The sequence below is a fragment of the Sinocyclocheilus rhinocerous genome, unplaced genomic scaffold (assembly GCF_001515625.1).
Source record: "Sinocyclocheilus rhinocerous isolate Xijiao unplaced genomic scaffold, SAMN03320098_v1.1 scaffold395, whole genome shotgun sequence".
Taxonomy (NCBI): domain Eukaryota; kingdom Metazoa; phylum Chordata; class Actinopteri; order Cypriniformes; family Cyprinidae; genus Sinocyclocheilus; species Sinocyclocheilus rhinocerous.
The window spans coordinates 1,080,612-1,093,487 of record NW_015660890.1 but is presented as its reverse complement, the minus strand read 5'-3'; the positions used below and the strand labels follow the sequence as shown (position 1 = coordinate 1,093,487).

The window sequence follows — 12,876 nt, the reverse complement described above, 5'->3', positions numbered from 1 at the left end:
ACAGATATATATATATATATATATATATAGAGAGAGAGAGAGAGAGAGTTATTTATTTCTAATGTTCTAAGCTGGTCCTATGTATTTTAATATGTTATATATTTTATACGTTTTTGGCTTGCTATTTCAATTCACATGTAAACCTGGTGAGCAAAATTGGACTTTTAACGTGCAGCCACTTTTAATCTGCTTTGCTCTAATTGAAAATGTCTGTTTTCAAATGATTATTGCCATCCGATTACGCCCTCCCTATTCACATCTGGTTAATTACATAATCACATTCAGTTGTCTGGCTTTGCCTCCCTTCGAGGGCTTCATGACACAGCAAGTCTCGGTTGCCATGGTAGCCTTGCAATAGCAGACCCTCCGCAAGAGCCGGCCCAGTTCTCAATGCGCCCTTTCAAACTGTGGCGATTTCCTTTCCTAAACTCCATTAATATCAACTTTAATTACTGTTTTGAATGCTGAAATTCGACAGTGTGGCATAGAGACTGTGTTTGGATATATATTAATTTCTTTTTAACCACCAGTATGCATTTTAAAGTAGCATTTTATGTGAATTGTGTCTTTTAATGAAAGCTTATAGTGTGTGTTTGCACAGGCTTTTTAGGAACTATGACATGCAGCAGTGAAACTGATGTAAATTCATCAGCGGATGACCAAGCATTTGAAAAGGCGAGGATGAGCTAGACCCTTGTACAATGCATGTGCGAATGTTACAGATGGCCTAAAGTCTGTGCTGATATTCTCAGACTCGAGGCAGGAGACAAGCTCTAATTGGTACAGTGGAACTGAATGACGGGTCTGTATTGTGATGGGGACCTGCAGGGTCTGACTGTGCTACTGGAAAGTTTCGAGGCGAGTCAATCGGGACACAACAGTGGCCCAGTAGGAGGCTGAGACACAGACAGACCGAACAGAACAGAGCTAATTGGAGAGGTCTAGACTTTAAGGGGTCATATCACGGAAAATAGGATTTTCCTTTCCTGTTTGCTCTTTTGAAATAGGAGTTTGATGTACTATGTAGGCATAGTCTGACTGATTCTCTTTCCAAACCATCCAGTTTCCTTATTGTTCCCTGTTTTGGAAAAGAGACTGAAGAAACGTGATACAAATTCTGAATTAAAGGAATAGTTCAGGCCATACAAGGTGTATATGCTTTTGTTTCTTCAGCTGAACAGATTTGGAGAAATTTAGCATTAAATCACTTGCTCACCAATGGATCCGCTGCAGTGAATGGGTGCCGTCAGAATGAGAGTCCAAACAGCTGATAAAAACATCACAATAATCCACAAATAATCCACATGACTCCAGTCCATCAATTAACGTTTTGTGAAGTGAAAAGCCATGTTTGTTTAAGAAATAAATCCATCATTAAGCCATTTTAAACTGTCGCTTCTGGTCAAAATACGAGTTCATAAACCAAAATATTGCTTCCTCTAGTGAAAAAAGTCCATCCCCTGTTCTCCTCTCACATCAAAATCCACTGACATATTATTTGTTTAGAACTCTTTTGGACTGTTTTTGCTTGTAAAAAGTGCTTGATCTGTGCATATTTCTCTTCTGATTCAGATGAGATGACTTTTTCAATGAAAAAAAGCAACGTCTTAGTGATCGATTTGTTTATTAGAAATATGCAGCTTTTCACTTCACAAGACATTACTTAATGGACTAAAGTCATGTGGATAACTTGTAGATTATTGTGATGTTTTTATCAGCTGTTTGGACTCTCATTCTAACGGCACCCATTCACTGCAGAGGATCCATTGTTGAGCAAGTAATGTAATGATAAATTTCTTTCAAATTTGTCCAAATCTGTTACAATAAAGAAACCAACTCATCTACATCTCAGATGGCCTGAGGGTAAGTACATTTTCAGCCAATTTTTTTTTTTGGGTGAACTATTCCTTTAAGCTTTGTGTTGTTATAGATAGATGTAAGTGAGTGGCTGACTGCTGTACAGACGTGCTGGAGACGATCTGTGAACTTCAGGTTAAGCTCTGTCAGCTGATACCGCTGCCTCTGTGCGCTGTTAGTTTGCCGTTGGGTTTCCTCATTAGTCTGGGCGCACACATGGGAATGGAAATCAATTATTTAATGCAATCACAATGATTTATTCATGATGCCGACCCATCATGAGGAATCGCCTCACCGGGTAGGAAAGAGCTCAGCATGCTTTGTGGTGAAAGCTGGCCAAATGGTGGAAAAACACCAGTCATTCAACCATCGTCCTTTGTGCATTTGTGTTAAAGGCAATCTGAATTACTGTTTTCAACTCGTTATACTACATTTTAGAGTAAAACAGTGAGAACAAACATAGAGTAGAATATAGAACAGGACTTGATTTTGTCTATTTGAAATTATTTCAGTTATTAAAAGTGGGCGTTATATACCAGATTTAGCCTGACCACATGCACATTTATTAAAACAATGCTTAGCTGTTGGATAGAAACATCTACACCTTCTTCAGTACTCATTTTTTCTTAGGGATATGTCTGTCAGATGAAACGTATCTCTTAACCACACTGGATTGTCTTAGTATGCTGTGAAATGTGCTGTGTTAAAGGGAGGTGTGGCTCTAGCATTTTTGTGTGGGATGCTTGTTCTCTGGAACGTGTTAGTTGAAGGCAACACAAAGCGTTGTGACAGGCCGAATGAGTCTGTGCTGATTGGCAGAGCACCTCAGGTCTACTTCTGTGGCCCAACTGACATTCATAGAATGCTGGCGGGTCGTTAAGGGTCAGAGGTCGCACATGCTTGAGATTACAGCTTCGCTGTATCCTTGTTATTAGGAAAACAAGGCCCACTGCTTCTTGTCTAGCCTTAGTTTAGGTTCATTTAGAGTCTTCTGAAGACTGCGGGCTGCTGCTAAGTATCCCATCGGAGTTGAAATATCCGGCGGATTCCTCAGCCGTCTTTTTTCCCCTCTCCGCTGCATTCTGTGGTTTGGCATTCCCTCAAAAACATTCCATCTGTGGGGGTTGGACCGGGAAAGTCTGATCCTTCTAGTGAGGGGAAAAAAAACAAACACGTGGAGGAAAGTGGGAGGGTTGAAGAAAGGCCCTGTTAGCATCTGCTGCAACTTCCAGTGAAAGTGTATGATGGTTTAGGTGTTCATGTCCAGCCAGTTTTATCGCAGCAGAGTGCTTGTCTCTACCTTACAACTTAGGAATAGTTTCTTATTTTAGCTGTAGAATCAATCCCCTTTGGCTGTCTTGTCCTGCCCAGCAAGCTCGTTTTTTTTTTTTTTGCTCTCCACTGTGGTCTGTTCTGTTAAGCAGTCCTGAGTCTTTTGCCTGAGGCTGACCGATAGCTCTGAGGCTCTGTCCTCAGGTGATGGACTTGTAACAGTAGTATGTGAGCACAGCTGTCTGTCATGCTGTCAGGACTGTGTGTGTTCTGTGTGGTCAGTCTTGTGTGGGACCCTTGAGCCTGGAAAAGGGAAGTGCAAATGCTGGCATCAGCATTTGCAAGTATTTGTATTTGTCAAAATACAAGTCAATAATAAACGCTTCCTCCAGTGAAAAAGTACGTCCCCTGTTGTCTTTTCACATCAAAATTACTTGACATTTGTTTTGAACTGTTTTGGACTGTTTTTGCTTGTAAATGGTGCTTGATCTATGCTTATTTCTCTTCAGATTCAGATTGGATGATTTTTTTTTTCTGGAGAAAGCAGACTTGCCGTAATTTAGCCAGAAGCAACTGTTTGAAGTTAAAAACTGACGAATTTGTTTATTACAAACATGCAGATTTTGTTTCACAAGACGTTAATCGATGGATTAGATTATTGTGATGTTTTTATCAGCTGTTTGGACTCACTCTTATGGGACCCATTCACTGCAGAGGATCCATTGGTGAGCAAGTGATACAATGCTAAATTTCTCAGTTTTCTTCATATTTTAATTATTGGGTTATCTGTTCCTTTGAATAAAAGTGACAAAATCCCAAAAGTAAAATGTAGTAGTAAAATGTTAAGGGAACTATTGTGATTGAGGGTGGATGTGGTAAAGCAGGGGGCCTCTTTGCCTATTTGAGTTGAATGTCTGCAGGAAATGTCAATCCCAGTGCCCAATCTTTAGGGTGGAGTGATAGTGTAGGAGTGTAGGAGATTAGAGACAGGACAAGACATGGGACAAACCTTTCCACCAAACAGGATGTGTAATGTGGCATGAGGCGATACGGAGTGGAAAGAAAAGACACGGTGGATGTCTTCAATTGCACACTGCTATTAGTGTGTGTGAGAGAAATGCAAACCACTGCATACTCTGATAAATGGTTTGTTGATATTACTGTTGATCCGATGTTTGCGTCTGATCGGTGTGTGCTCACATTTATAGGCCCATTGGAGATGTTCAGACTGGTCTTATAGGTTTCAGTTGATTGCCATTTTAATATTATATTGCCATATCAGGCATGTACAAAGCCTGCAGGCCTGATGATAACTTTATTATTGTGCAGAAGTTCTTGTAAGAGCCTTTAGATTGTTCACTACTGCATGGTGGCCTGTTTGCAGTCTGTTCTCATGGGCCTGCCCTTTTCACCACTGTCCCCTCTTTGTGCCTGCTTTCCCATCATGCCTCTGACACCTTCTACCTCAGAGCCTGATCCTGCTTGTCAGCCTTTTATGTTAATATGCAGTCTTTGTGTCCTAGTGTCATGCTGTCCAAAAAAACATGCTGTCCTCTTCTAGTATATAAATTGGTTGATCATTCTAAAAAGGAAGTGACGGCACCTTCTGTTTCACGTCATAAGTTAATCAAGTCTTCATGTGGAAATCAGACTAAAACATGCACAAAAATATGAATACTACCATCATTGTCATTGTACATGCCTAAATTGATCCACTCTCTGTCTTGTTACACCTGAGTGCATATTTTTGGCAGTAACATTTTCCTGCAGTGTAAGGGAAAAGGGTGCTTGTAACCATGGTGATGCCTGCAGCAGACATATTCATGACTATTCTTAAATTCATGCCCTCTGGCCTTCCTGAACACCTCCTTTTACCATCTCCTTGTTCCAGCATCGCTCTTCTAACTGCTTTTTTGGGCATGAATCCCTCTCCTCTGGGACTTGTTGTTCAGTGTGGTTGGTGAGCGTGGCCTGTATTTACCCCGGAGTCTCTAGAGAGCTGCTCCAGGTGGAAGTAATAGCCGTCTGTCTTTAGAGCTCTAAAAAGCACTCAAACCCCCAGAGATTTAATGTCCTGAGTAGATTCGTACAGCTGATGTAGTGTTTTTCATGCATTTATATTTGTTTTATGTGTTAAATGTCTTTTATTTGTGTTTATTTGTTTAGGTTTTATTTATTTTTTTGTTCCTGTTTTTCTTTGTTTTCATTCATTCATTCATTTATATTTGTTTTATTAGTGTTAAATGTATTTATTTATTTTCAGTTGTTTTGTTTTATTTGTTTATTTGTTTAGGTTTTATGTATTTTCTTCATTCTTTCTTTGATCTCTTTCCTTATTTATTTATTCATTCATTCTTATGTTCTTATTTTTGTACCAATTTATTTTTGGTTTCATTTGTTATTAGTTTATTTATTGTTTATTTTGTTATTGTGTTTTTTTTTATTTGTGTTGCATTTATTTATTTATATTTGCCTTTATTTGTGTTTATTTGTTTAGGTTTTATTTTCTTTATTTCTTTCTTTTCTTCTGTCTATCTATCTATTTATTTTATTTTATTTAAGTTTTTATTTATTCATGTCTGGTTTTATTTTTTTATTTGTTTAGGTTTTATTTATGTTTGTGTATTTTTGTTTTTGTTTATTTTAAAACATGTAAAAAAAAAAATATATATATATTTTTAAAAGTAATTAAATTGACAGACTTAATATTTTTAAAATGTGTTCATTCTTATATATTATATCAGATTAACATTGCCAGATATAGCCAGAATTTTAGTATTGCTAGTTTGTTGCAAGCGACCGTTATTTACATAAGCTTTATCTCTTATTCATTTTTTTTATCTGTAGCATCTCCAGATGACCATCCAGGCCCTCCAGGATGAGCTGCGGATCCAGAGAGATCTGAACCAGCTGTTCCAGCAGGACCCCAGCGTTCGTCCCGGCGAGCCCCTGACTGCCGAGCTGACCGAGGAGAACTTCCAGCGGCTGCACGGTGAGCATGAGCGGCAGGCCAAGGAACTGTTCCTCCTGAGGAAGACTCTGGAGGAGATGGAGCTGCGCATCGACACACAGAAACAGACGCTCTGCGCTCGAGACGAATCCATCAAGAAGCTCCTGGAGATGTTGCAGAGCAAAGGGCTGTCGGCCAAGGCCAGCGAGGAGGACCACGAGCGGACACGGAGGCTGGCTGATGCTGAGATGCATATCCATCACATGAAAAGCCTTTTGGAGCAGAGAGAGAAGGAAATGGTCTTTCTGAGAGAGGTGAGAGTGCTAGTGAACCTCAGAAAACCATCAAACAACACTTATGCAACTTTTAACCTATAAAATGGATAGTTCACCCAAAAATGAAAGTTTGCTGTTAATTTACTCCAAGATGTAGGTGACTTTTTTTTTTTTTTTTCTTGAGTAGAACAGTAAAGAAGATACGGTAACACTTTACTTAAAGGCTTTATGTAAAATGCGTTATTAAGGGTTATTAAAGAGTATAATGCATTGTAATTATTCATAATTTGCTTTGTAATACATTATATCTTGTCATAAATAATTATAATTGAATTTAAAATGCATAGTCTAACAATGAATTGTTATAATGTATTGTTATAATGTATTAAGTGTGGTTACAACTATTCATGTGATTGTACAATGCATTATAAGGTGCATTACAAGGCATAATTAATGCATGAAAACTACATTTATAATGCATTATACATAAAGGCTTTAAGTAAAGTGTTACCGAAGATTCGTAGCTGAAACCATAGTCGTTGTTGATTCAAAAAATGCAAGTCAGCGGCTTCCCGTTTTTTAAAATAAAAAAGCATATCAAGAAAAACAAAATTAATACACGTGGCTCCTGACAATATATTGAGGTCTTATAAAGCAAAAACTGAACATTATTTACAACATTGTTAACCGTAATCCCTAGCCTCAGGCAACCACAAAATAATTTTTTTTCTGCAAACTTTCCGTTTTTGGTCATAGACGTGAAAATGCACTATCCAAACTTAAATGGTTGTAATTCATGAATGCTTTGGAATATAGTTGGTCTATTTTTTAAGAAGACAATCAGCAGAATATTGCTGAAATTAAATTTCATTAAATTATTAAATATTTATAGAAGTTTAAGTTTACTGAGAAGAAAATGTAATGTATTAATAAATATTTTATGTAAAACAAATATTTTTATAAAATATTTTGGAGTTCATAAAATTAAAGCCATATTTCTAACTAAGTTATGTTCCAAATTTCACAAAAATTGAGGTTCCTGTGACATTTTGTTTAGGTGCTATACCAAAAAAGCCAATGGGTGACACCCAAACTCAACTGATTTTTTAAAAAGTATTTTCCTGTCGCAAACTTGTTTCCACCACTGAATAAAAATTTAAAAAAGGTAATTGCGACTTTTTATTTCGCAATTCTGACTTTTTTCACAATTATGACTATTTTCTCAGAATTTTTGCGAGTTATAAAGTCCAATTCTGAGGGGAAATTGCAATTGTGTGTTTTAAAAAGTCAGAATTGCAAGATATAAACTCACAATTCTGAGAAAAAAATTCAGAATTGCGAGATAAAAAGTCGTAATTACCTTTTTATTTTTTTATTCAGTGGCGGAAACGGGCTTCCATACAAATGCACACATTTCTGTCACAATATTACTTCTGTCACAAATATGGACTCTTGAGACTCAGGCCTTTTCAACAATATGTTTCGTCAAGATTAGAATAAGTTTTGATAAAATATTATATTAACTTTTGTAATATGACACTTGACACAGCCCACTAGAAGGTGGAGCCAGCTAAAATAATTTAAAGTACCATTTCCATGGTAACGCAATTTCCTAGTTCAAAACCACTTTCACAGGATGAATTTTGAGTGTTCGAATGATATATCATGTTTACTAAAATCGCTGACATTCAACAAATAGAAAAGTGTATACAAATCTTAAATATGTCAACTTAGCAATTAAATGACTGTTGTGGATTGAATAACAGAACCAAACAGGTGCTCAGGGAACGATGCTGACAGCATTTGGTCATTTATCCAGAGATGATTCGCAGTGAAATGTTTTCGCTAAGACTCCCAATTATGGTGATGATGAATCAAGGGCTCTAGATTAGTCATTTTAAACTGCTCCGGACGAGCAAGCTTACAGAGAGAGAGCGAGATAGGGAAACCTGTTACAAATTTAAGGCATTGAACATTGTTGCTATAGAAACGGGAGAGACTGAAAAGAACATTGATGAAAGGAGACACAGATGTTGCTGACTGCAAAAACTGTTAATGTGGCGGGAGACACATTGATCACATTAAGTTTAGGAGTTTATCTCAAGGAGTGAAGCTGACTGAAGTTTATTCAAGTTCAACTGAAATTCCCAGTCAGTTTTGATAAATAATAGAGTTTAGTTTGTAGTACTTAACCCGGAAGAGAATTAGCTTCCCTTGTGATGAATATGATTAGGGCTGGGTATCGAGTTCGATACTTTTTAGGCACCGACCGAATTGCCTCGATACCATCGAGTATCGAAAAACGTCTTGTCGTTCGGTACCAAATTTCGATACCTAAGGGGTTAATCTCATCAGCGTCAGTGAGCCAATAAGCCTGCAGCACTTGCCGGAGTGTTCGACTAGAGGCGCGGTGCAGATCGATCATCCGCGAGAGCGATTCGAAAGCGCACGGAGCAGTCTGCTCTCTTTAGCTCTCGTGGTACTGTACTACCACCAGTATAGAGTAGCGCGGGAGCTGCGTGGAGTTCCGATCATATGCAGATGTCCGTTCATACTAACGTTACACGACCGAAAGCGCGTGTTATGTGACCATTCATGCAAACTGTAGCATCATGCTACATAAGACAATAAATAAGATTTATATTCCGCTTTTACTCAAAACTCACTTTAAACCACCATCGAGTGTTTGTAATAACTTCCGATTGCCGTCTAACAGGGCCGGATTTACGCATTGCTCAAGACATTGAGCAAATAAATATAACAAACAATAGGGTAAAAAATGACAAACTATTTCCATGTCTTCCACCTTTTTTATGTAGGCTACGGAAATCACGCTTTCTTTCTCCCAGTCTCTCTCACAGACGCACACAGTGCAGACACGCACTCGCGCACACACGCGGAGACGCGAACAAAAACTTCTTGTCAGCGCTGCCCCGCGAATTTATCAGTAAAATAGTTTCGCAGCTGAAAAGCTACATGACATTTCTCAGTAGCGAGGTTCATGAAGGTGTTTAACTTAAAGATTCGCTATTAGAAGACGCTGCTGCTGAACGCTGCTGAGAGACGCATACACGCATAAACTCTCACTCTCTCTCTCTCTCTCTCTCTCTTTAGACTGCATTAATAACTGCGTAAGCCTGCATATCAATGGCCTCTGTTATCAGCTCTAAAATGACGTTTTGGAATTTGCAACGGAAGGTTTGGGATGAGGTGCGTAAAAAAATTAGTTCAACCCACACGAGATTTCAGGACGGAAACATGTCAAATGTCTTGAAACAAATTATCTGAACAATGTCTTGACGTGTGGTTGTGACTCCAGGCCGTTAAAATTATTAGAGAAATAATGCACTCCCGGAGGTGGTTATGTGGCCACGACTATATGGAATGGTCTTTCTCAGTTCTCAAACAAATTAAGAACTATTCGATTTTTATTGACTGAATGCAAGCGCTTATTCCGATAGAAAACACTGTATCGGTTTCCACTGATTAAGAAATATTTTTGTTTGCTTGGGTGGTAATATTAGGTCTATTATATTAATAGGGAAGGGGGACCAAAAATTTGTTTTTTCTACGTCACGAAGATAGGTAAATCCGGACCTGCCATCTAATGTGTGTTTTGGCCATGTAATGTTGCTGAAATTAAATATGTTATTACCTCTGAGTCAGAGCAGCGATCATGGAAGAGAGAACACATGGAAGAGAGCTGGAAGCTGCTAATGCTCATCAGTAAATCAGTGGAAAATTAATAGAAATCATGATTCTGTCTGAGCTATGCGTTTTAAAACGAACACTAAGTAGTGTAAATGTAGCCTAACAGATGTGTAAACTGAAGACTATTTGAGCTTTAAAACTATTTGCACTGATTTTTTGTTTGTTACATTTTGTTCCTTTGTGCAGTGGCTCAGGAGATGAGTCTTTGAGTTTGTATAAACATCAACAAGCTGAAAAATAAAACCAAAGTTTTTTTGTTAGATAATGTAATCTTGTTAAAATTGATTTCATAAAATTGGTATCGAAAAAAGTATCGTTCAGGAACCGGTATCGAAGTCAAGGTATCGGTATCGGTATCGATATCGAAAATTGTTGAACGATACCCAGCCCTAATTGAGATGCACCTGTAGGCTTTTAGTGTAGCAGTTTTTGAATTATAGGTAAGATGAGACATTCATGTTTTGTTGACAGAAATATGGTCATACCTCAGACGTTGCAAGTTGCTAATAAGTTGGACTCATGGATGTGATGTGAGTTAATGTCCTTGATGAATCAAGCAACCATTTTAGTGCTTATGTGCTGTTTGTATCCCTTCATTCTTATTAGAATAAGATGCAATGCTGTCAGGAGGCTGTTATGTAGTTTTCAAAGGATTTCTGTCTGGCATTCCCTCTTTGTATTTTTGTCAGGCATCTTCTTAGACAGCCAGCAGTCAATAGCAGGACTTTAGCAACGGTGACATCTAGTGGCCAGTTAATAAAATGACACAATCAATTCCATTGCACACACAGTTTATCACATTTTCTCAACTGGTTGTGGGAGACAATATGCAGGACTTTGAAAGGAATTGATCAAAAGAGCAGACAGTACTACACTCCTGTTAGTAGGGACAATGAGATCAGGGTTTTCTTTCTTTCTTTCTTTACATAATGTCCACCTAGCATGCTTATTACATGGCCACAAACAACCCTTTGTTTGTCTGTCAAATTCTTTATTGTTTTTGAAAAGTATTTTATAGTCTATTACAGAAATGCAGTAAAACAGAAATATTATTACAATTTCAGAATTATTTTCAGAATGAATGTTCATATCAGAATGATTTCTGAAGGATCATATATATATATATATATAATTTTTTTCAAATATAATTTATTTATATTATATGTATATATATATTTTTTTCAAATGTTAATTGAATATGATGTTAAAGAATAAATTACTCACTCACACACACACACACACACACACACACACACAAAATATATATATATATTTTTGTGTGTGAGTGAGTGTAATTTATTCTTGTGATGGCAAAGCTGAATTTTGAAGGTCACATTTTTCAGAAATCATGCGAATATGCTAATTTGGTGACCAAGAAACATTTAATTTTATTATCAGTGTTGAGAACGCTTTTGCCGCCTAATATTTTGTGGAAACTGTATTACATTTTTTCAGAATTCTTTGATAGATAGAAAGTTCAAAATAACAGCATTTATTTAAAATATTATTTTATGACATTATAAATGACTTTACTGTCAGTTTTGATCAATTTAATGCATCATTATAGTATATAGTGCTGTGGTCTCAGTGAGTTTAATGCCGCTAAATGCTGTGGTGCATGATTAGACCATTACAGGTGAAGTCTGGGCTAAACTAATGATTTGGACTGAGATCAGAAGAGCATTTGAGGTTATTTATTGGGGCCTCAGTTGGACTTTAGAGAACAGGGGGAAATAAACTAATAGCCCTTCTTTTAATCTGGTGATTTAAAATTCTTCCTTTGCCAACGACTTACTGGAACTGTTAGTAAAAATGGCCATGTCATGGAAAACTGGAATTTCCCCCCCTTTCATTCTTTTAAAAGCATTAGGTGCATTAAATAGACATATTGTAACGTTCACACTGCAAACCTCCCTCCCAAAACCACCCAGATATTTCAGTGCCACTTCTATATTCGGCAACAGTGTTCATTTACATATACAACTCTTAAAGGTACAGTGGGAAAACAGCCCTAAATCACATGTTTATAAGTAAACATAACACAAACGTTTTATTTCCATGAGCATTTTTGATTTCAGCAGTGTCATAACGTCCTGGGAACAGATAGTAATATTGTAGCTCTGTTAGATGTGAATGTTGAACAACAGCGTTACATTCCCTGAAGCACTGAAGCTCTGCTTTCCATATGTTTCCCATGACTCCACACGTGTAGATGCATGGCTGTTTTTCCATGCCTGTCTGTGTGCGTTCATATCTGATGGCTTTGGTGTTTGAATGATAATTTTGAGGTCTTTAATTGCCTGGAGGGTGCAGTCTGGCTGCATCTCTTTGTGTTTGGTGGACGTTGCATTCACTCTATTTGTCAGCTGCTCGGTACATTATCTTTTTCATAAGGGACTCAGTCATGCATTAAACACTCAGAGGACCGAAAGTGTCTCTTCTGCTTCAGATGCCGTGATCTCAGTGTGCTGAGTTTATAATCTGGCCATGTAAATTAGAAGTCTGGATTATTTTATTATCAGCGTTTGAGCTGGACATAATAAGTGAAGTGACGTGACGTGGCCAAGTATGGTGACCCATACTTGGAATTAGTGCTCTGCATTTAACCCATCCAAAGTGCACACACACAGCAGTGAACACACACACACACACCGTGAACACACACCTGGAGCAGTGGGCAGCCATTCTTGCTGCGGCGCCCGGGGAGCAGTTGGGGGTTCGGTGCCTTGCTTAAGGGCACCTCAGTCGTGGTATTGAAGGTGGAAGAGAGCGCTGTACATTCACTCCCCACACCTACAATCCCTGCCGGTA

The 12,876-nt window shown here is 37.9% G+C and overlaps 1 protein-coding gene across 10 annotated transcripts in view; it reads left to right on the top strand.

Moving 5' to 3' along the window:
* LOC107725987 (ELKS/Rab6-interacting/CAST family member 1-like) overlaps nt 1–12,876 on the top strand; it is a 213,824-nt gene that overhangs the window by 21,967 nt on the left and 178,981 nt on the right. For all 10 annotated transcript variants that reach the window (XM_016535429.1, XM_016535428.1, XM_016535432.1 and 7 more), the window contains exon 3: nt 5,977–6,393. In XM_016535429.1, the coding sequence (XP_016390915.1) occupies nt 5,977–6,393 (417 nt within the window). The remainder of the gene's footprint in view (nt 1–5,976; nt 6,394–12,876) is intronic.